The 25,683-nt window shown below is 36.6% G+C and overlaps 1 protein-coding gene across 1 annotated transcript in view; it reads right to left on the bottom strand.

Annotated features, from left to right (window-relative positions):
• The window catches only part of LOC134743993 (uncharacterized), a 30,604-nt gene extending 5,164 nt beyond the window's left edge, over window positions 1-25,440 (bottom strand). Inside the window, exons 1-4 of the mRNA XM_063677625.1 lie at window positions 25,430-25,440; window positions 24,803-24,961; window positions 20,505-23,484; window positions 19,443-19,661 (exon numbers count right to left, since the gene is read on the bottom strand). Of these exons, the coding sequence (XP_063533695.1) occupies window positions 19,443-19,661; window positions 20,505-23,484; window positions 24,803-24,961; window positions 25,430-25,440 (3,369 nt within the window). The remainder of the gene's footprint in view (window positions 1-19,442; window positions 19,662-20,504; window positions 23,485-24,802; window positions 24,962-25,429) is intronic.
• Between the last annotated feature and the right edge of the window lie 243 nt (window positions 25,441-25,683).

Here is a 25,683-nt window from a genome sequence, read left to right as displayed (position 1 = left end):
CACAAATAACGGCAAGGCGAATTAGTAAAAACTTCGGTACGGTAGGCATATAGTTAGAAAATTAAAACTCGCTGTACATTTTCACAAATTTTATGTTTAAATATTCGAATGCTAAAACATTTTTCGCAAAACAGGTAGGTATTTACTACTTTTTTCAGTATTAAAAAAATATTTAAAGGAACAGAACCAAAGTATCTGCGATGCTAGTCACGGCACCTATTTTGCCGCTCTGCAGCACTTTTGCAGAACTTTCTGTATGTCATAACGGTTCATACATTCAACCTGCACAGCTAGACAGCGTTGAATGCGCCAAAGTTAAACTCCTTCTTTCAACGCGTTTCAACGGGAAAGCAGTTTCCAACTCTGCCTGCAATCATGGCCCATGTAAAGCATTTCGCAGCCGTACCTACTTGCCAACTTTGGAACTCGTAGTTTGTTCTTTAATGCTTTAGGTATTTTGTGAGCCTATAAAGCGACACGTTAGTAAATTTGTCGGAAGTAAAATGGCGCCGTCCCGGTTGTAATGCGATTGGCTTACTGTGAGGTCAAATTTTATTAAGATGTTTAATTGTAATGGGTGCTTAATTAGCTCCATGCATGAATTTATTTTTATTTTTGGATTCATAATTTATATCGTTGGAACACCGGAAATGATAAAAATACTTTTGTAAACCTTAACATTATTTTATTAAAAAATATTTAAAATGTTGAAAATTTTTGAGCGGTTGAAACGCTCATAATTTTTGGCGCGAATTCGACAGAGCATGATGACGTCACACGTTGGGCGGCCCAACTGACGTTTGCTACTAATGACACTAATCTGTCGAACGCGTGACATCACGTGGCGTTCCGAGCGTTTCGCTCACTAGCTTTTCGCGGGCAAATTTTTGTACTTTTTATTTATAATTTTGAGTAATTAAATGGTAATTTAAAAACGGAAATGCATTTGTAACATGATATAACGGTAACAAACATCCGAATAAAACATATTTCGTTCAAATATAAACTTCATGCATGAGGCTAATTGCTTTGAATTTAAAATTAGAGATTAACCGAGATTAACTAAGGAATTACTCAACGTTATATTATTATTATTAGGTACGTTTTTGATTGATCTTATGTATCTATCTTCAATTTTAAGAAGCATCCATTCATATTATTATTCTTAATTTTTATTCAACGTTAAATTTTCAAGATTCTCGTACAATTTTACTTCGAATATGAGTTCGTTATAAGATTATTAGAGACGTGAGATACAGTGGAAATCAAAAGAACCAGTTTTATTGGTTTATAGTTCCACTTAACCCTGTGTAAACGTATCCGCTAATATTTTATTGTAAGTATGAAGAGTTTCTTAGTTCTATGATCGTCCGTAGATTGTCGTTTCTGCAATTAAACTACTAAAGTCCTTTGGGATAGCCTCCGAACACATTGTATAGAATAACGTCAATCTCGCGCAGGCCACTAACGCCAGGTACAGTTTCAAACAAGACAGCAAGTGTCACGCCAGTTAAATACAAGTTAGTTACCTACCCGTTGCAAGTTGCACTGTCATACTTGCGACTCAAAGGTCAGGCGGTCCACTAAGTTTCAATATTAGTTTCAGGGCTGCAGTTCCAATGGGATACCTACTGAGCGTAAACAAGCCTTTGTCTCAGGCCAACTACTACGACCTATACAGGGTGACCTTAGCCATTGGACAAACCCTGAAATCCCACGTAGGGCTACTTTAATTTTATCGTTAATTTTATCTAACAAAAGATAAAAAAATAATTTTTCTAACAAAAATTAATTACAATGATCGACAACAAAAAAAAAATATACTGTATTAATCATTGGCAGTGTGTTCGACAAGTTGTTCGAAAATGTGCGGCAATGATGACATTTGTCTAAAGTCAGAATCTTATTGATGTCATTAATAAATAAGAAAATCAATAAGGTCGAAGAAGGTTTCATACTATTTAGTACCTCAGGAGCTATTAAAACATACAGGCTGCTCCAAAGTAAAAAATCGTAATTAGTTAATTTCTTCGTAACCGCTACACCGGTTGTTATGATACTTGATATACTGATTCTAAATACCCTACTGCATATGTACATTTCAGCTTTGTCCAATGGCTAAGGACACCCCGTATACCATTACGTTTGACACACATGTATCAAATTTCATAACACTGAAAACACTAGACTGTGCGATGTTTGAGTTAGACCAAGAAAAGTCTGCAACGATTTTGATAGCATTCGCAGTGCAACTGTTATTTTAAACATCAAACTTCTAAGAAATTATGACGTATAAAATATGCTATCAAAATCGATGTAGACTTTTCTTGGTTTAACTCTATATCATTTCTTATAAAAATATAAAAGTCATAGGGTGATCATGACAACGTCAATTTTTTTTAGGTATCTTTTAGATCCTTTAAATCCAATTAATATTGGAGTTAGTGTCATCGATTTCCGACTAACTACCTACGTTCCTACGTTTCCACTGCTTTTGAACTAAAAATTAGGCTTTATTGATTGTGAATTTTTAGGACTCGCAGTGCATCTCGAGCGCACTTATGTAAGAGCTAACTACATTGAGAGTAATATATAGGTCAACTTTAAAAGCTCTTATGCCACTCTTGATCTAGGCAAGCGATGGTAGTAACATCCCTGAAGCTAACCCGTAAGTTTATGCAAATTAACCGATAACTTTAACCGTCCACTTCGATTACTAATAATATTCGTCGCTTCTTTAACTTGTTTACAACACTGATAGTTTTATGTGTTTGTTTACATGTCTTCTGTTAGATTTGGCAGTGGTTATTGTAATAAAGTTCGCTAGGTATACATAATATGAATTATTGATGGTATAGCATAAACAAACGAATTAAAACTACATAACCTAAGCAATACTTAATCATCGGCCTACAAACTTAAGTATTGTAACCCACTAAAACAAACAAAGATACTTTGATAAAGGTTAAGAAGCTTGGTATATAATTAGCGATTACCTATTTATGTACAACTAGGAAACAAATCAAATTATTTTATGAAATATTTTTTGATTTGTGATTTTTAAGTATAAATTATAAACTGAAATAGATAACATACACTAAAGAGTAAGTGACCAACGGCGCGATTCGGGAAATGAATTAGAGATTCACTAGATTTGAAATAGTAAAGATTTGTGACATTCCACGGCAAAAGGTACCTTATGGCGGCTGGCGCTTACGTCGCATAGCGTCGCAAATTATTGCGGCGCTATGCGACGTAAGCGCTATCCAATATTAATTGGAGCGGCGTTAATAATAGCGTAAGTGCCAACCGCCATAAGGCACCTTTACCGTGGAACGTCACATATCTTTACTATTTCATATCTAGTGAATCTCTAATTCATTTCCCGAATCGCGCCGCAAGTCCACCGGTGGCCGAGGCGGGAATAGAACCCGCGTCTTCAGCTTACGCGGCTAACGTCCTAACCAGGCGGCTACGGCGGTACCCGTCCTAAATTCTCTGGTGTATGATATCTTTGAAAGGCTAGGTGCCTTTGACCAACTCTAAGGGCGAGCAGTGTGTGATTGCACCTCCTAAACGAATCCTTTACTGGATTACGGTATAGCGAGAGAGATATGTGCTGTCAAACAACAACAAACTACTTTTTATGATATCATAAAATAATTTGATTTGTTCCCTAGTTGGATAGATGGCAGCACCATGGCCACCGGTGGACTTGGTCACTTTTTCTTTAGTGTATAATGTTATCTATTTCAGTTTATAGTTATTTTGTAATTAACGATTTTTTAATGGACTAATTAATATTAGCCCACACAACACCCATGTATTGAAAAATCGATCTATTCATCATTATTTTTTTGGTAGATACTCTTAACGGGTTGTCTGATACGCTACTTTTGATGCTCTGTTCGAACCGGTTAAAATCGTACCAAGAAGATAAGAGATTCAGCTTGAAATAGCTGTGTTAATAAGTTTATTAATGAGATAGCAGCAAACAGTGAGACGAGATAATGTGAAATTTGCATAGAATCGGGTAGGTATATTTTAAATATTCAACCTGTGTGTCGGCAGTAAACAGAGAGCGGGTTTAATGTTACGTTAGAATGTGTACATTAATTCATATCTCAGCTTTCAGAATGTGATAGCGCTTTATGTTATAAAGGACAACTTTATACATGTTTTTTTAATGAACGTATCTATTTAAATAATTTTATGAATTGTGATTTTGAACGTGATACAAAGTGTGTGTGATTTCTCTGTTATGTAAAATCTGTGTTTGAAAGGAAGTGCATAGCGCAAAGGTAGGTATATGATAATGATATATAGTATGTTTCTTATTTAAGCTTCAGACTGTATATAGAAAATAAGTTGGCATATTAGAAATGTAAATTAAAAATTCTAGCTGTCTGTGTAGCTAACATTACAACAAAAGTGTGCTTCAGCGTGTACATATATTGTGTAGTTGTGTAATTGGTATTTTACTTTAGCTAGATCTATACGTTACACTTGACGGAGGTACGGGATATCGGACTCAAACTTAGTTTCTCAATGTTGTGGAAAGCTATTACCTATCATGTTCAAACTAGCAAGAACTAAGTTTTCCAATAAATTGTCTGACAGCGATGTACATATATACTCCACAAAAACTAATACCTATCTTCCATCTTGACAACTCAAATCCCATCTACTGTTTTATTCACCTGTTTCTACCATAGACAAAAGTATAACAAAAATCCTGAAGAGTTTTGATAACTTGTGTTCGGTTATGAACACTAGTATCCGGAAACCACAAGAATTATCTTGCGCTCTGTAAACATTGAAAGCACAAAGCTTAACCTATTGAACCACATCCGGCCTATCTCAGAGTGATGAGATAAGGCGAGTGAACAGATTACCATCGGGCCTGGGGTAAAGGACTCACCGGAAATGAAGGTTGTCTGCATCGCGCCTCGGCCGGAAACGGCGCTCGCTTAGCACGCCATTATCAGGACTGCCAACACTACCGAGTACCGACGCATTGTGAACTTTGCTTTGTATGTGACTCGTCATAGTGAAAAAATATTTCAAAACAAAAATATTTATCACCGACTGTACCTCAGTCTAAATAAACTTTTTAAACTGAAATCGACCCAACGAGACGATTCTTATAAGCCCAAAGTCAACCCAAACGTAAATTATTAATGTACCTGTATAATTAAACAAGTAGGTAGGTTTAGGTACTGACCTATTCGATTTTTTTCTGTGGATATTGCTTGTAGTTACTTAATTACCATTTTAGACTTACATTTTCCGTCTAATTACTTTAACCCCAAGCATAATTGCAGTAATGATAGCTGTAAGTAATGAGCAGTAATGAGTGACTTTTGTCTTTTCACTATGGTGTTGTCGATGTCGGCATGCAAGCGGATGCGCAATCTTTGTTTACATTATTATGTTTGAAATGAGCGGGTAGAATTCGCATCTGATGATCTGACAAGATTTTTATGTACTTAATTTATTATTTATTAGGAAGATCTATTGGGGATTGCCGTCAGCGTATCTATTCGATGGAAAATATAAGTAGGTAAATTATTATTTTATCATGTTATATACGATTCATGAATTGCAGGCCGCTCTGCTAGACGGACGGGCTCGGTGCGTTAGTTGTGAAATCGAAACCTTCTTCTTCTTTTCGTGTCGAGGTTCCTTTTCATACTATGGATGCCCAATAGGAAGCGGTGTTGTGATGTGGGCATGCGGGGCACGCCAGTAGATGTGCCATGGTTTGCGTTGCTGTGTCGCATGTACAGTCGAAGGCAAAAATATCGATCCAGACAAATGGCTCAAAAATATGAGAACACGACTTTATTATCTAAGGTGTAAGAGCGTACACATATTTAAAAAACTTTGGGAATGTATATATATTTATGCCCTTGACTGTACATTCAGTCGAGGGGCTACGGAGCAGTCCCAATCTGGCCATATTTTGCTTACATCGACCAACTTGGCACCTGAGCCTATTTAAGGACTTCCAAATTGGCCAAGGTTCTTTATAGCCAGGCATCTTTATAGAATTGTATAATAGGTAGGTACCTATATCAAAAACAGGAACTACATCAACACTTTTGAGGAGTTCGAACAGACGTTTCAAATCGCAGACACGCAACGTTATTCATTGTTCGCTTCGCTTCGCTATTGGCATTTAGTTAAACGTCGCCGTCCGTTTCTCGTCGGAGCAAAGTAAGAACACAATAAAGCTGGCACTCGTTACTGCGATGAACGAAGGGAATGGAAGGAAAGGAACGAATGGAAGACAACGGGATCGCGACTGTCGTTGTCACACATTGTTCACTTCAAATGAACATCGCGAACAACGCGGCAACTACGAACAATTGAGAAGCGAGTTTTGTTTGTAGGATTCGCCGGTGAAATTTATTACCATGTGAATTAAATAACCATGAAGCGTGGTTGATGTACTCGTATTATGTTAAGCTCTGAGGAATAAACGGATCCACTTATTCTGGTAAATATTTTAATATTCAATAAATATTTAATTTTCATTCAATTAATTACACAACCAGAACGCAAAAATATGTGTGTTCCTGTCTCGATTTGTTTCGTAATAAAATATTTAGTACTTGCTCTGCTTTCTAACGGTTCTGACCGCAGCTGGTATAGCTATTTATGTGCAAGTGATCGGGTTTCAAAGCTTGCCCATTTCGTTGCTTATCTGTATCTACATTTCCGAATACAAAAATTAGTTACTAAATCAAAAATTTACGACAATAACTTTCTAAGTGTTCCTCCAAAATTGTGCTATAATAATTTAGTGGCCCAAAGTCCGGCCGCATTAAAAGTTAGAGTGTTTTCTTTCATAATGAAAGCGGGCAATGCGTCATAACCTCGGCACCAGGTGGACACCCGCTAAAAGCCGAACCGTGTACTGGCGCGCACGGACCGACATTTATCATTCAAGTTTACACGTTAATACTGCCATGTGCTTAGAGGTTTTTAGCTTCGTGTTTCCATTAAAGTTAAGTATATTTTTTGGACCGTAACTATACGGCCATTCTCGCCTGAGAGGTGCTAGCGGTACAATACAGCGTAATACACGTTTTCATTTACATGTCAAGTCTTGTTTTAGGGGCGTATATTTTGAGATAGGTACAAATATGTGTGTATTTATTTATACCTACGATTTATATTTGAATTAATCCCAATTTACATGATTTTATACCTACAGTTATTATTTGTGCAAGCGTTTTAAATAGACACGGGTAATTTGATATGCTTCAAAGCAGTCTGCCTCAATGTGCTATAACGCTGCACCTCTTTTCAGAAGAAAATATATACATGTAAAGGCGTGAAAGGATGAACAACAGACTACGTATTACCTGCAGAACATGTTCATGTTAAAATGCGTAATGTAACACCGAGGAGTTCCACCTTTCGGTGAAAACTCTTTGAAGAAACCACAGACTTACTTCCGTGTATGAGACTAAACATGGGGAGGCGACGATGCTAAATGTGTAGTAACTCGAGCGTCATAGAGACCTATTGGAATCGAAAGTTTAGATGATTGGAAGAAAAATGTGTTATATATAATATTTTCTTTTTTAGTGAGCAGGAAAGCTTCTACAGATTTTTTAAAATGTAAAAAAAAACACCAAACACGGAAGGGTAGAAAATTTGGAAAAAAATAACTTACTCGAGCGCCTCAGATATTCAAAGGGGTTGTTAAAAGGACCCTACAAAAGTGTCTATTTCAATAATCTGACGATTTCAGCGAGCAGTAAGCAAGTAGCAGTCACAAAGTTGCAAAAAAAAACCGCCATCTTGAAATACTCGAGCGTGTCAGAATATTATACAGACAGGTTCAGATTGATGTCCCAGTTATGTAAACCCTTAATCGGACGATAATGTGGAGCCTGACGATTTGAAAAAGAAAAAATATTTTTTTTTCAAGATAATTTTAAAAATTCCTGTCGTATGTATTTATTTTATTTGTAAACTTTTTTGTACCTAAAAACAGTAGAATGCCGCTAAGTTGATCAAAATCGACCAAGGGGTTCACGAGATATCACAGTTTGAAAATTTCTAAATAAATGTACAACGAATTTTTTTAAGCTCGTATTACTTCAAATTTAGTATCCCCTGTTATTAACATTGTTTAATTATTTCGTTAAAAGCTTATTATTAAAATTCTAAGCTCGGAGGTTTTTCATCGAACGGGCATGCTGGGTATGGAATGTCTGCTCATAAAGGCCAATTGCGTTGGTGTGGGCACCTTGTACGTATGGCACCATCGAGATTGCCTAAAGCAGTATTTTACTCTGAGCTAGCCACAGGTAAACGCAAGGCTGGTGGGCAGTATCTGCGCTACAGGGATGTCATATGAAACGCCACCTTTTGGCCACCGGCAAATTATGCGAGTCGTAGGAGGAGCTTGCTTCTCGGAGATCGGACTGGCGAACTGCTGTCAATACGGGTCTTGATAACTTTGAACACACCCGACTTAAAGATCTTGACGCCAAACGCCAGCTCCGAAAAACTCGGCCCAAGCCTAGGCCTATAATAATATAATGTTGTCCTATTATATAATGTTACTTTATTTTACAATACTAGTCTTTCTGAAATTCTGCAATTATCAGAAAAACACGTGTGTAATAATATCATTTCCTTAGGTACTTAAAAATATTTGTCGTTAAGTTTAGTTAGTTTAGCATTCTTTGCATGCTTTGTTAAGCAGAATGGACATCTTTATATTGTAAGAACATGTTTGTGTACTGCATTCTTGCAAGTGAATAAATGATTTAATGATATACAACGCATCTGGGCAGCTCTACTGTGTTTTGTGTTGTCGCATTTTCAAAACTAAATTTAGATTTGCAAGCCACTCTCGCGCCCATGCACGTAATAGTTAAGACGAGACGGGAGTAAGTCAAGGTCGCGATTTTTTTTGCAACTTTGTGACCCTGCCACTCGCTTACGGATCGCTAAAATCGTCAGATTATTGAAATGGGGACTATTTAACAAGTAATTAATCCACCATATCTTAATCTGACGCGCTCGAGTATTTCAAGGTGGCGATTTTTTTGTACTATTCTGTCGGGCTGTCCTTGACTCCCTGCTTGGTGTCAAGGTATCCCCCATATCCTAATCTGACGCGCTCGAGTGACTACAAAAATCCCCTCTTGGGCTCCCCGACCATAGTTTTTTAATAATAGGCAAGCTACATCGTAGCTGGTAACATGGAGGCGTATTCTGAATGTAATAAATGGCTATAAATTTTGATCTGGATTTGCTATAAGTAATGATCTGAGTACGCCTCATGGATTTATTCGTAGAGAAGAAAAGGCAAGGTAATTAACTCTATATCTTCTTAAATGATTTTTCGTCTAAGACCGTCTAAGACGTCTAAGACCCTAATCTGTTAAACAAAAGCCATTTTTCTTTAGTGCCAGCGGTCGGCCATTATGTGCCATTGTGTCTGAGCGCGTGCTACGGCGCTATCTCTATTCCAAATTTCAACTATATCGGTTCGAAAGGTTTAAGCGTGAAGAGGTAACACACAGACAGGCAGACAGACTTTCGCATTTATAATATTAGTATGGATTTCACCACATCAACGCAAGGAAAACACTGACAAAATATCACAAATCAAATCCAAATAAACGTTATTCAATAATCATTATTCATATACTAATATTACAAATGCGAAAGTCTGTCTGTCTGTTTGTGTGTTACGTCTTCACGATGAAACAGCTGAACCCACTTAGTTGAAATTTGGCATAGAGATAGTTTGAGTCCCGGGGAAGGACATAGGATAGTTTTTATCCCGAAAATCATCCCAACCCAATTAATGAAGTGCCTGATAATTTGTGTACATAAGCAATTGCGCTATTCTTACTCAAGCTGCGGTTACTAAGTGCACGCAGACGAAGTCGCTGGCAAAAGCTAGTGTAATTATATGCTTCCTTACAATTTGAAGTATTAAACGAAAGCATCGCTGAAATTGCATTTTATCCTTCAATGCAGCGAAATGCAAACACTGTTTTCAATGTCTTCGGAAATAAGTGTTCCAACGACGTCTTGTTTAAAGCACGTAGAAGCAGCCGCCATGGAATCTTTACTAGTTACAACAACTGAATACTTGAAGCATTCGAGCTTCACAAAGGAGTTTGAAATGCTATTAAGTCGGGCAAATTTCTCAAGCAATCGGCTGGCTTGATAGACTAGGGCGTCATTTGAAGAGTAACTAGGTATTTACTTTCGCATGTTAGTCATGGATGTTTGGTTAGGTCGAATCTTGTAACAGTGATTTAGATCTCTTTCACATAATACATTTACGATGATGTATATAGCAGGTAAGCTACTCTCGAGTATATTTTCCCAAATTACTCGTATTATACTACTGTATGGTCGTCCATGTTCCCTATTTGCTATAATATGTTCGTTGTGCAGTGATCAAAGTTGTATAGGTCGGTTAGCATGGGATCGTAAACGAAGTAACAGACAAATACAGGTAGTATCAAATAGATAGTGACGGCCAAAGTAGCTAAATATATCGCAATACACCTTTTGGTAGAAGAGCCGGCAGTAAAGTTTCGAACCAACGTGATACCGCGATGAGATGCACAATGGTTTCCCATAAAACTGATGCTAAGTCCGAATTTGATAGTCTGCCACGGCGGAACTAGCCGAAAGTACAAAAAAAATAGCCACTTCCGGTGCGAAAAAGGGGGGGTCATTTAACCCATCTGATACTGCAATAAAAGATATGGCATCAGTTAGAAATTTACTGGTAGATACAGAAAAGCGAAATCTGCCAGTATGATTCCTGCCGGAAGTGCTTGGCATACGCTCTCAAAGGTGACCATCGGGACCCCTAAATTAACCCATCTGATACCAGCATGAAACCAATTCCAGTCGGTAGATATGAACCTTCTCTTCAGGAATATATAAGTCTGCCAGGGCGCTTTCAGCCGAAACACCTTGACATACGAGATTATGTGAGCAACATCCGTGGAACCCGTATTTTGGAATTGTACAGATTACAGACATTTTAATTATTGCAGGCTTATGATTTATTACCTAATGCTTATATTTGTATATTTTTATGCCATTAATAACATATATTTCAAATTTATTAATATACACAATATAATTTGAGCATTAATTTAATACCTGCTTACGGCTTTGTACTTCTTTGTTTGCCTTATAAAGGTGCTAACAAATTAGCTACCGATATCTTTACAGTTGATAGTACTCGGCTCCTGAAGTATATGTAAGTATGAAACATTATAGGTTTTATGATATTATTTTGAGAAAATTGGAAAACAAATTTGCTTTGTAAAAAAACTCTGTTAATGAGATAATTAAATGAGACCTCATTGAACAGATTCTAAAACCTCTTTTAAATATAAAACTTAACTGGCCACTTCACGCTGATAAATCAAATGACACGTTGACAATGACATTTAAGACAAACAAGCAGTTAAATACATGATGATTATTTTTTAGATAGAATTATAGTTTATTTATTTTGTTCGGTAAATAAAATAAAAATTATGAGAAACTTTCTTAATTTCTATTAAAAGTTAATTGTTCTAGTGTAAAGTACCAACCATCTCGTAAAATTTCTGTAGCTAATTTGTTAGCACCTTATATATAAATAATACAATAATTTCAAATTACAATATCCTTTATTTACCAAAATGAACAAAATTATTATTATTACATACTTATTGTAAACGGGTGTAAAAAGACAGGATTTTCAACGTCAAGGACGATTTTTACCAATAATCCAAATATGAACATTTTAAATCATTTTTAGGGTTCCGTACCCAAAGGGTAAAAACGGGACCCTATTACTAAGACTCCAATAGATTATATTCTGTTTTTTATTCCGTAATCCGTAGACTAAAATGACATTTCTTGTGGTACTAAGAAATGTCATGTCTTACATATGAAACGTCATTTTAGTCTACGGAATAAAAAAACAGACCTTAGTTATCTCAATTTGTAGTGTTATAAAACAACACCCTGAATGTTAAACTACGTCAGTTTTGCGTCAACGTCAAGAAATGTAGAGGAGAGGTGGGCATGACGGGATACTTAATGTTTCAAGTCCAATAAAACTGAAAATGCTATTTTTTTTAAGTTTTTGTTATTTTTATTTTTATCTTTGGTAATCAGTCTTTCATAATCAACACTTACTAGGAACTCTGTAGTTAGATAATAAAATTAAAAATAAATTGAAATGGCCAAAAGTGCCTTCTCTCCATCTTGCCCCCCGAGTATGGTAAGATGGGGAACCCCTACGGGACAAGATAAGAATGATTCATATAAATATTATATTTAGGGCAAATTTTTGGCTTTTGGGTCCATCGTCTGATAACTTCTCACGAACTGTTTTACTTTTATTTCTTAAGTCGTCTGAGAGACAGAAAATGTGTTTACAGCTAACATGTACCCCATCTTCCCTTGTTAATTTTATTGTTTGTTGGGTTAATTTTATTGTTTGTAAAAATTGACATGTAAAAGTGCCCCTGTGGCCTATTTGCTGAATAAATGTTTGATATTGATTTTGATGTTGAAGAATAAATAAATTCAAATCCGCAATTCTTCATCAGTTTATCACTTTAAAACTACGGCCGTCAAGATGTACCCCATCTTGCCCCATGTGCCTAATGAAATTCGAAAGTTTTTTGTAAAATAAACCGTACTTGAAACCAAACAAGTCCTTAGCTGTTAGCGTGATTGCTGGGCCATAGGAATAAATTAACAGTATATATGTGCTGGTGATAATAAGGAAACAAACGCAAACCAAATAAAACACAAAAAGCGGCCAAGTGCGAGTCGGACTCGCGCACGTAAGGTTCCGTACCATAATACCATTACGCAAAAAATGGCAAAAAAGTCACGTTTGTTGTATGGGAACCCCACTTAAATATTGATTTTATTATGTTTTTAGAATCATTTATTCATCAATTGTGCATTACAGGTAATGAATACAGGTGTTATAAACAATTAGTTATAGTTTGTTATAACGGCAACAGAAATACATCATCTGTGAAAATTTCATCTGTCTAGCTATCACGGTTGATGAGATACAGCCTGGTGACAGACGGACAGACAGACAGACAGACAGAAAGCGGAGTCTTAGTTATAGGGTCCCGTTTTTACCCTTTGGGTACGGAACCCTAAAAATAACAAGGAATATGACAAAAACAGTTTTTTTGCAAATAAATAATTAACGACACCATTTGTCTAGCCGGTCACTGTGCGAACTGATTGCTATGATGGCGACGCATCGTCATGCGTTAACGGGATTCTGATGGTTGGTCAGTCGTGTCGCCATATAAAGCCGCTACCCCGTCTTACTCGTCTTGCCCCTCTCTCCCCTACATAAGATAGTGATTAAATACACCAAATAGGTGAAAAAACGCCTCAAGCGTAAAAGAAACCACCAAAAATCATTTTATGTCGCATTACAAGCCTGATTTAGCTATGAATACTAATACCCCCTTATTCGTAAAACTTTACGAGCCTGAATTAGTTAAATTATGTTTTATCCTTTTCTTACAAATACATAAGTCAAAATGACAGACAAAGACAAACGATTCATATAGCTAATTCAATGACTATTAATCATATTAATCACATTATTTAATTTATTTTAACTTAATTTATTATAAATATGTGTTATTAATAACGTAATAATATACAAATATAAGCATAGAGTAATAAATTAATAAGCCTGCAGTATTTGAAATGTCCGTAATATGTACAATTCCAAAATACGGGTTATACGGGTACCACGGATGTTGCGCCACATAATCTCGTATGTCAAGGTGTTTCGGCTGAAAGCGCCCTGGCAGACTTATATATTCCTGAAGAGAAGGTTCATATCTACCGACTGGAATTGGTTTCATGCTGGTATCAGATGGGTTAATTTAGGGGTCCTGATGGTCACCTTTGAGAGCGTATGCCAAGCACTTCCGGCAGGAATCATACTGGCAGATTTCGCTTTTCTGTATCTACCAGTAAATTTCTAACTGATGCCATAGCTTTTATTGTAGTATCAGATGGGTTAAATGACCCCCCCTTTTTCGCACCGGAAGTGGCTATTTTTTTTGTACTTTCGGCTAGTTCCGCCGTGGCAGACTATCAAATTCGGACTTAGCATCAGTTTTATGGGAAACCATTGTGCATCTCATCGCGGTATCACGTTGGTTCGAAACTTTACTGCCGGCTCTCCAACCATTTGTTACCATATAAATTTGGGTGTATTCCGATATTATTTGGCCACTTTGGCCGACACTATTTATCTGAAAAGGTAAATGTTTGAAAGTAGATATTAAGGTTTTCCAAATTGTATTTCTGTTTGTTTAGGTTAATGGTAATTTTAAGTTGTTTTTATGTTTTGTTTTTGACATGTATTAGAACAGAATGCTTTAAAATTATATATTGAGACATTTTACTCCAGCCAACAAAAATTTATAAATTTAGACTAAAAGGTTATCTTATCAATATCAACCCACGATGTTTCAATTGAGTAAGAAAAAAACTAAAACATACTCCTAAACTCAATCTTCTAAAAATCAGCACCTATATACTCACCTAGTCTACCACGGCATATCACTCGTAGCTGAAAGAGTTATTCCGGGCCGTGTAGCTTCACAAAGAGGCTTTTATCGGCGAAGTGCGGGGCTGCAAACAGAGCATGCGGTGAATACCGCTAAGTAGGTTTACAGAGATGGATCTTCGGGGTTAGTGGTCGAAGGAATAAGTCAGTAGAAAAGCGCAAATTTCAAAAATTTGGCGCGGAAGGTGGACTCTTAAGACATATTTAGCGACGAAAATGTTGGAAAAACTGGACGATGCGGTAACAAAATTTAATACACATCTTAGGTAATTATCAGTATATATATAGGTAGGTACATCCAACTGTACTTAGTTAGGTAATACTTTTTTTCTGTGACATTATTGAAGATTTGACGGAGGAGGAAGATGAAAATACGTCTTTCATAATAACCTCAGTAATAAAAAAACGCAATTGTAGTCTGTTATTTCTTTAAAATAATCTCTATGTACTATTATATTATATACGTAAAAGTTTCTTTGGGCGTTTGAATGTAAATATATGTTTACTGCTCTATTGCTCAGCACTAGCTAAACAGCTTTGAATGAAATTTCGCAAGCAGATTAGGTCAGAGCAAGCTAACTCAGCAGCAATTTGGCAAGGCGACAGTAGTCTTTAGTGTATTACCTACTCATGCATATGATAGATAGATAGATAGCGTTTATTCGTGGCAAAAAGAGGAAAACACGTACATAGGTAACACAACATAAATAATATAAGCCACTTAATGGTCCCGACTCAGCATGGTGCTAGCCTGGCTGGGCTAGCGCTGATCTTCCGTCGGGGCCATGAACTAGTGCAGTGAGAATACTAACACAATATAAAACAAATAATAAAAGACACGTCAAGATTAATTAAAACAAACAAGATGCAAAAATAAAAATAAACAGCCATTCGTTAAATAATAAAAATGAGAGTGAGTGGCGGTTGCGGAAGGGACAAAAAAGGTAGTAAGTACATACTTACTACACTTATGTAAATATAATAATCTATAATGAATCTAAATGTAGCTTGTCTCAAGTTTGAGGCATTCCTCGTTAAATTGATGTTTAAGCATAAACTTTTTAAACTATGAATGCTTAAATGAATGCTATATGTAGAAAACCGCTCCAAAGTTTATACGACTCATAAGTATTTCATCGCTTCGCTTCGCTTTATTACATTCGTGCGCGGGAATTGAATACAAACAAAACTTTCATAACTCCCAGAATGCAAACGTATTTTGTGCCTGCTTACATTAAACAATGTTTAAGTTGTTCATTTGGACGCAAACAGTCATTGAAATTTATGAGGAAATATACTTACACACACAAAAGATTAGGCTGACGGGAGGTGTTATAAGGAGGTAATGCGGCAAGTTTATTGAATTTTATTCTTTAAAAAAAAAAGAATAAAAAAAATACATAGGTATTTTATTTTTTTATGTGCGTGCTTTGACACTAAACTAAGAAGCGACTCAGACAATACACCTGTTCCAAACTAAATATAGATTTTAGTTATCGAGAAAAATGGCTGTGATATACGGACAGACGGACGGACGGGCTCCGTTAAATACTTTAAATGTCATCCTCATTTTTTTTATAGTAAGTTCATATGGAAAAACCATATTCATGATCGATTAAGAGGCGTAGTATTCTGATTGTAACAACAGGTTATGAATTTGATCAGAATATGTTATGAATATGATCTGTCAGTGTATTGACTATTGAGTCACATTTCTTCAACCAGAAACGTCACTTTTGACACTAAAAGATCATTTCTATAACAAATGCAGATCAAATTCATATCATCAGAATACGCCTCTAGATAACCTTCTCTAATAGATGAGAATACCATACATATTTATGTCAAACGTTGAACAAGTGTCTCCCTGAGTTGGCATCGTTATTGTACTTGTGGCCTCGTAAAGGCATATCAGCTAACGCTTTGCCTGTTATTGCGAGCGCTTTCGGAGCGCAGGAGATCGTTCTCGCAAAAATCAGCTGGTAAAGAATATCAGGCGTATTCGGATTTAAATAATTAGATCTCGATCAGTTATGGATCTGATCTAATTATTAAAATTCGTATATTCAGTGTAATCCTATATATTCAGTGTTGCGTTCCTGTTGCAGCGTTAGTGCTCTAGCGTTGACGTGGACGATAATTATCACTCTCAATTCTATTCTACGATACATTGCGTTGTCCGCATACACGTCGCGTTCAGTCCGTCACTTATTTAAACAAGGAGATTGTCAGTGACATCGTCCGCGACAACACGGTACGCGGTAACAGTAACAAGTCAACTATGCTGCAGTCATCCGAATGTCGCCTTAAGTATATTTATTTTTGTGACGTAGTGTATAACTAGACAAGTGACAAGTGGAAAGTTTGATTAGAGTTAACAAGTTTGGGAACAAATCAAATTATTTTATTAAATATTTTGATTTGTGTTTTTTAAGTAGTCACACTATAGGTACTATTATATAAATTAAAAACTGTAATAGATGTCATATATTACAGTTTTTATTTTGATTAGAATTGTTTATTTATATATTTATAAAAAAAAACAGTCATTTCTTTTTATTAATTTTTGAATCGTAATATTGAATTGATATCGAAGTGATGTAAATAAAAGATGTAAGGTGTAGAAATAAGTTAAAAATTGTGACCTGTAATACCTTATTAGTCTTATTACCAATAAATTATGTCTGTTTATGTCTATATAGCTAAAGTTTAAAAATGCTGGTGAATGTATTATGAGTATTAAAATTTGTTAAAGTTTTGTTTAAAACTTTCATGGAAATTACGGTTCACATCTTGAGACACTGATAAGTAACTTATCTAAATGGCGGCAAAACAGACTAGCGATTGGCTAAAGTGACAAATCACTTTTTGCATGAGAAATTCTCTTTGAAAAACTATTTTTGCATATGATCCCGCTATAAAAAATCATAATACTATGGGAAAATAAGATTTATACAATAACAAAACATTTTATATAGGTGCTATTTATAATTTTCTATAGACTGATAACATTAATTTAACTTTAAATTTTTTGTGACAAATCAGGTTATGAATAAGCTCCTCAGTTATGCAAGTGACATATTTTATTTTATTAATCAAATTAGTAACGCAGCATTACAGTAATAGCAAGGCACCGCGATACTACAAAATACAATACACAATGAGACATCGCACTTGCGACAGTGTCAAAACGTGTACGTGTATAAAAAACATATAAGAACACTAACTTGTCGCCCTTGTAAATACCGCTATGTCGGACTTGAAGAAAAGAAAAGCCTGTATAGTTTTTAGGGTATTACTGTCTTGGTTTTTCAAAGCCGACCACAGGTCTAAGTATGATTTCAATTTGTGATAGTTGCTTTTAGTATATCTAAATGTCACGTTTTATTGGTTTTTGAGGCGTTGTGTTCTGTCAGGTATAAGAATAACAGACCTATGTCACTTGAGCAAACAACTGGCGCTAATAAATGTATTATGTCTCAACTTTCACCGCTTCGCTACAGTCAATGTTTAGATCAGTGATATTTATTATGAAGACCGTTATATTATTTGACTAATTAAAGTAGAAAATAAGTAAAGATCGCTTAATATTTATGTACTTGTATGAAATATTTAAGAGCATAAAAAGACATGCAGATTAATATTGTATAGTAGATATAAATGCTGACGTGGTCGTAGCTATCGGTTATTGTTATCATTATCATACACGTTCCGTTCTGACAGTGAGTATAAACGACTTGCGAGGATCCGATATGCATAATACGACTATTGTCACACTATTATTGAACAAATCAAACAAAACTGTTCATCCGAAATAGGTGGTTTATTGAGGTTGGTAAACAAAAACATGACAGACTACTTATACAATCTAAGAAAAATCTTAACACCGCGATGTACAGAACAACGCGGAGGGAACAGCGCCATCTAGCGGGACATTGGTACACTACCTTTACTATACAAGTTGTACATACCGCCCACCAAGGAACGTCTTACGTTCTTTAATTATAGGAAGATACCGCCCACCGTGACAGAATTTTATAAAAACGATGAGTAGATGGGTAAAACCTTCCTTAAGGGCTAACAAAATTAAACTAACAAACTAAGAACGTAAACTAGGTAAGTAATCTAAGTTATGGAAATATACATTTCTTCTTATTGTTTACATAAGAAGAGTACTCTTAATTAGAAAAATGTGACAAACAGAAATCACACTGACTTAAAACTAAAAGGCCTTGGTCCATAATTGACCAAAAAAACATATATAATGTAAGTTAGACTTAAAACTAACATCATATTGTCCATCTGGGACGAAACTTAATAATAGGAAATGACAACTTTTAATTTTACATGCAACTTAATTACTAACTGGCAGAACACACAGTTTGGAGGTTGGGCGTTTCATTAATGACCCCTTTGAACGTAAAGTAACAACGCGAGTTATGTTGTCCGCACCAGGGTGTTTGTTAACAACTCTACCAAGCAGCCAACGACTGGGAGGCAAATCGTCTTCCTTGATTAGGACAACATCTCCAATGTTGGGTTCTGGAGTCTGTTGAGACCATTTATAACGATGTAAAAACCTTGTGAGGTATTCATTTGACCATTTTCGCCAGAAATCTTGGACCATGCGTTGCGTAAACTGCCACCTGCGCAAACTGCTAACATTAGTGTTCGAGTAATTGTAATCTGGCACGGTAACCAGTGGTTCTCCAACCAAGAAATGTCCAGGTGTCAAGACATTTATATTATCTGGATCATTGTTTATACGGGTCAGGGGTCTAGAGTTTAAACAAGCTTCAACCTGAGCCAATACCGTCGCCATTTCTTCATACGTCAGCGTGGATTCACCTATGACCCTTTTTAGGTGGTACTTTGCGGATTTGATACCTGCTTCCCACAAGCCGCCGAAATTGGGAGCATGTGGCGGAACAAAATGCCATGTGGTGCCTTCGGTTGCCAAAGCTTCTGCGATTTCTGACAACATATTTTTATTCTCCGCTTGTAGCAATAATTTAAGTTCTCTGGAGGCACCCTGAAAATTTGTTCCATTGTCACTCCAAATTTCTTGGCACGGTCCACGTCTAGCTACCAATCGTTTAAAGGCTTGTATGAACCCTTCAGTTGTAAGGCTGCTGACTACTTCGATATGGACAGCTCGCGTGGACATACAAATAAATAGGCATATATACCCTTTAAAGGATCTGTGTCCACGCCCTCCAGACGTTCGGAGGTGGATAGGGCCGGCATAGTCGACACCACAAAATTTGAACGGACGTGCTGGTGTAACCCTTGCTGCTGGTAATTGTCCCATTAATTGAGATTGAGATCGACTTGCTGTAGAATGTCTGATACATGTCACACACTTTCTGAAGCAGGCATTTACCAAATCTTTTGATCCTAAAATCCAATACCTTGAATTAATGTAATTTTGCATAATTTGTGGTGCACCATGTAAAGTCTTCATGTGAGCGTCCATTACTATCAGACGTGATAATGTAGAGATCTTGGGCAGCAAGATTGGATGCTGCCTATCGTTGCTTAAGTGGGTAGTATTTGCTAATCGCCCTCCAACTCTCATAATTTCCTGCTCATCTAAAAATGGATTCAGAGACTTTAAGTTTGAACCTCGTTGCATTTGTGTTTCTTTGTTTTTTAACTTCTTAATTTCTTCTTCAAAATATTCTTTTTGGCATTGCCGTATGCAAACGTAGAGAGCTTCCTTTAGTTCTTTACTGGTTAAATATTTGGTGTTATATCTTTCAGTGACAGACCTTCTTGAGTTTAAGAAACGTCTGCAATAAGCAATAACTCGGATCAGTCGTGATAACGATGAAAACCTATCCCAAATTGTACAATCACTTGTAATATGCAAGACCTTTGCTACTTCGAGATCTGTGACTATGTTTTTTGGTCTGTCATATTTTATTGGTTCTTTTTGAAGGTACTCTGGTCCATTAAACCACATAGAAGTAGTTGTAAGCTCTGATGGACGTAAGCCTCGTGAGGCATAATCTGCAGGATTAAGCTTGGATGGGACGTGGGACCATTGGTTGGCATCTAATGTAGTTAATATTTCGGACACTCTGTTCGCGACGAATGTTTTCCACCTATTTGGGTGGCTGTTAAGCCAAGCTAGGACGACTGTAGAATCCGTCCACGCATGAATGTCACCCTTGTTGACATTTAGATTCTCCGAAATTTCCATTAAAAGCCTGGTTAGAAGAACCGCCCCACAAAGTTCCAGTCTGGGTATGGACACTTGTTTAATTGGAGCAACCTTTGTTTTTGCCGACACTAGAGTGACCGTTACATCTTCTGTTTCGTCTACTATTCGGACATACACCACAGCAGCAAATGCGATTTTTGATGCATCGCTAAACCCATGGAGTTCTATTTTCTTGCTAGTTTTCTTTAATCTGATCCATCTTGGAATATGAACCTGTGTAAGCATTGCCAATTCTTCACGATAAGTACTCCATTCGTTTATTAGGTTGCTAGGAACTTCCTCATCCCAGGTTATTCCTGTCAGCCACAACTTCTGGATCATAACCTTTGCTAAAATTACACAAGGAGCTACCCAACCCAATGGGTCGAATAATCTCGAAATATCCGAAATTATATTTCTTTTTGTTACCGGTATTTTCATAGGTGTAAGTGACACGGCGTAGTGAAATTCATCACTTTCTCGATTCCAGGTAAGTCCTAAAATTTTGATTATTTCATCCTGTTTAATTTCTATTCCACTCCCCACATCCTCTTTCTCTCTTTTAATCATCTCCAATAAGTCATTGCTGCTAGTAGTCCATTTCTGTAAAGTAAATCCGGCCTTTCCCAATAATTCATTCATTTCCCTGTAAATTTGAATCCCTTCTTCTTCCGTTTCGCAACCTGTCATGAAGTCATCCATATAGAAGTCTTTGAGTGTTCTTTCAGTGGCTAAAGGGTAATGTTCTCCTTCATCTAGTGCTATTTGTTGTAAAGCCTTGACGGCCAAATATGGTGCACTAGCCGTACCAAAAGTTACTCTGAGTAGTCTATAATCTTGCAGCTCTGAATCAGGATTATCTCTCCATAATAACCTTTGAAAGTTGGCATCTTCGTCCTTTACCTTGACTTGTCTGTACATCTTTACGATATCTGATACTAGCGAAATGGGATATAGTCTCCAGCGAAGTACTAAATGTCGTAAATCTGGTTGTAATTTTGGTCCAATCATAAGATTATCATTTAATGACACTCCATTCTTTCCTTTGCAGGAAGCGTCAAAAACAACCCTAACCTTGGTTGTTTCTCTCTCCTTTTTCACCACAGCGTGGTGGGGTAAGTATACAGCGTCTATTTTATTTTTCTCTTTTTCAGGTACTTTCTCCATATGTCCTAATTGTAAGTATTCATCTATTACATTTTTATATTGTGATAGAAGTTCCGGGTTTTTATTTAATCTCTTTTCCAGTGTATAAAATCTTTTTTCTGCTACATCTCTAGATTCGCCATATTTGCAGCCAGGGTCGTCGTCAGCAAACGGGAGCTTTACAACATATCTTCCCGTATCATCTCTAGAAGTAGAAGCTGCAAATATTTCCTCGCATCTTTTCTCTTCTTCTGTCCACAGGTCGTGACCTTTGACCATAGACACATCAGACTCTAATTCCCAGAATTTCTTAAGCAGATCATCTCCAACAAGGTAAGTATGGAACACAGATACATTGGATACATTTTGTTTGGATCCAGTCGCTCCCATTATAATCCAACCCAACGACGTTGCTTGGGCTACAAGAGTTTTTTCTTTGTTTTTCCTTATTTCTCCCGAAACAATCTGGCTATAAACTACTGCACCTAACAAGACGTCAATTTTGTTAGGCGTGTGATAATTTGGATCAGCCAGTGGTAATCCTGTGACGTCTATTGAGCCCAAATCTACCACTTTCTTGGCTGGCATAATAGTAGTAATTGTACTCAGTACATATGCCTTTACTGAAAGCCTTTCTTCAGGATGTATCAATGATTGCAAATTTAGTATCACCCTCGACCTTGGTGTTGCATTCTTTTGTCCTCCCAGACCAAATATGTTACTGCGGACTGGGATACGTTTCAGTCCCAGATATTGAGCCGTTGCCTCCGTAATAAATGAAGCTTGAGAACATGGATCTATCATTGCTCGCACGGGATAATATTCATTGTTCCTCGACTGGGCTCCAACAACTGCAGTGGCTAACAGTACTTGACCCTGATCACCCGAAGAAAAACAAGTCGTAATATCTGTTGGTTCTGAGTCAGTTAATTCTTCCATGTCTTCCATTGTACCAACATTAGTTGTACCTTCAGCTACCTCGTCGGAAGAAACACTGGCACCAGGACCATTTTTGGGATGAAGTAATGAGTGGTGGCGGCGTTTACAAACTCTACATGGTGTGGGATTCTGGCATACCTTCGCTGAATGGAATCCGCCTAAACAGTTAAAACATAAACCCTTGGTTTGGACAAACTCGCGTCGTGAGTCTACGTCTTGCTTGACGAATTGTTTACAGAATATTATTTTGTGAGATTCTGAACAAAACGGGCATTGACTGCCTTGAGCTACATGCAAGGCGCGTGCCTTATAAGTTATAGGGGTGGGGTTATGATTAACAGTTTTCTTGGTTTCTATAAACTCTAAAGCTCTAAATCGATTTGTTATAAAATCTTTGAATTGCTCAAAGGTCGGTAAGGTCTCCTCTGTGGTTTGCATTGATGCAGTCAACTCCCACTGCTTTCTTGTTTCTGGGTCTAACTTGAGAGTGAGCAAATGAATCACTATGGCGTCCCAAGCATTGACGTCTATGCCTATATTTTTTAGAGCATGTAGACAGTCTGAACTAGTATCAATTAATTCCTTTAAGAAATTTGCTGACTCACAAGTTGCGTTTTTTTGAGATAAAAAGCGTTTTAAAATAGTTTGACACATGAATCTTTTATTGTTATATCTTTGTTTTAAGCATTCCCAACATTTGTTATAATTGGAATTAGATATCGGAATTTGACGAAGCAATTGTTCCGCCTCTCCAGACAAATACCCTTTTAAATAGTGCATTTTTTGTACATTGTCTATGGACTCATTATTGTGAATAAGGGACTCAAATAAATCACGGAAAGTAGTCCATTCTGTATATTTGCCCGAAAAGGTCGGAATAACAATTTTTGGTAATTTCACTGAGTTGTTTTTTAACACAGCGGGTGATGTACCTGGGAATTGCATGGATTGTTCTTGAATATGGTCAGTGACCAAAGTTTCAGCAACTGATTTTAACTCAGTCTTAAACTCTACATACAATTCCTGAGTGATATCATACATATCGCTCTGAACATAAGTTGACGACTTTATTTCTTTGTGATGATTTTCCATTAATCTTTTGTGACCCAACAGAAATTCCGTCCACAATTCATCCAAAGTTTCTATCCTAACTTCTATATACTTTACTGTTATACGCTCTTTCGGAGATTTTTTGTAATTCGTTCGAGCTTTATTCATACGCTTATTTATATCCTCTTGGCTTGCAATCAAGGCTTCCATGTTGTATGGGTTCTATGTAAATGTATTTCTAATCAAAATTCTAAAATTGAATAAGTATCCAGCGTAATATGACACTAACTTTCTAAGTTCCTATAATGCGTTAACAAAATTTTACAAGTGTTTATAGGACCTAATGTCTATAGAATAAACCTAAAAATTTTACAAGTGTTTACCGGATGGAATTCTTCTAAGTCTATAGAATAAAGTTTTAAAATTGTACAAGTGTATAGAATAAGTTTTTAAAATTTTACAAGTGTTTTTTCGGATGGAATTTTTCTAAGTCTATAGAATAAAGTTTTAAAATTTTACAAGTGTATAGGATAAGTTTTTAGAATTTTACAAGTGTTTTTAAGATTTAATTTCTACCAGAAATCGGGCATAGGTTCCCCGTCGGAACTAATTTCCTGAAACTAAATTATTCTAAGTTAATAAGCTAATGCACTTAAAGTTCAAATTGACTTGATTCTCGATTCGATGATTAATTTTTTAAAGTTTTCCAATTCTTAGACACAAGGCTCAAATTTGCACAACACTTTTTTACTACTTGACCACTATGAAAACACTGAACCTTATGACACTGGATTAAAGGTTGTTATTTCTTTAACAATTGTAAAAGTACTCACAGTTGTTTGACCATTGATTTTGTCACCTGGCTGTTCACGTTTGCACCATATCCTTCCGTGACGTCACGGATGTAGATTGCTCGCTCGCTGTTGTAGGCTTCCTTCCAAGGCGCCCTCTGTCGGCAGCCTGGATGCAGTCGTACGCTCCTCACGTACTTGCTGAAATCGCCCCGAACAGCAATCCACTGCCCATAGGTGCGCGTTAAACAATTCGTCCAATTGACGAATTGTTTATTTTTATTTACGCAAAAACGTTTCCACTACTATTCCTGCCGGAATCCGGCTCGAAGGACCATGAACAAATCAAACAAAACTGTTCATCCGAAATAGGTGGTTTATTGAGGTTGGTAAACAAAAACATGACAGACTACTTATACAATCTAAGAAAAATCTTAACACCGCGATGTACAGAACAACGCGGAGGGAACAGCGCCATCTAGCGGGACATTGGTACACTACCTTTACTATACAAGTTGTACAATTATAATATTGCATAATAAAATGACATGCATGCAGAATCTCCAACTTTTTAGAGACCGTCGGGTTTTTATATTGTGTTACCTTTTATTATGAATTGCCCTCGCTTGTTTGACGCAATTTGTATCTAATTTCATTCCATGTACATACCTCTTTGTCATCTTATCTTCTTGTTAACAGTCGTCTCTCCTACAGTTCTCCATATTTATTTCTTTTATTATTGCTTGACAACGTTTCATATTAAATATGAAATTTTGTAAATCTGTACCATATTTATGTGTAATCATATTTAATCGCGCGATACCTGACTCCAGTTACCACGGCCATGAAATATATCCTTCCCTTTGCGGCGTCGTAGCCGTTACCGGCGTAGCTCCGTAGCGGTATCTACGGCGTAGCACACG

The sequence above is a fragment of the Cydia strobilella genome, chromosome 9 (assembly GCF_947568885.1).
Source record: "Cydia strobilella chromosome 9, ilCydStro3.1, whole genome shotgun sequence".
In the NCBI taxonomy this organism is placed as follows: Eukaryota; Metazoa; Arthropoda; class Insecta; order Lepidoptera; family Tortricidae; genus Cydia; species Cydia strobilella.
This window is presented reverse-complemented; position numbering and strand designations above follow the sequence as displayed.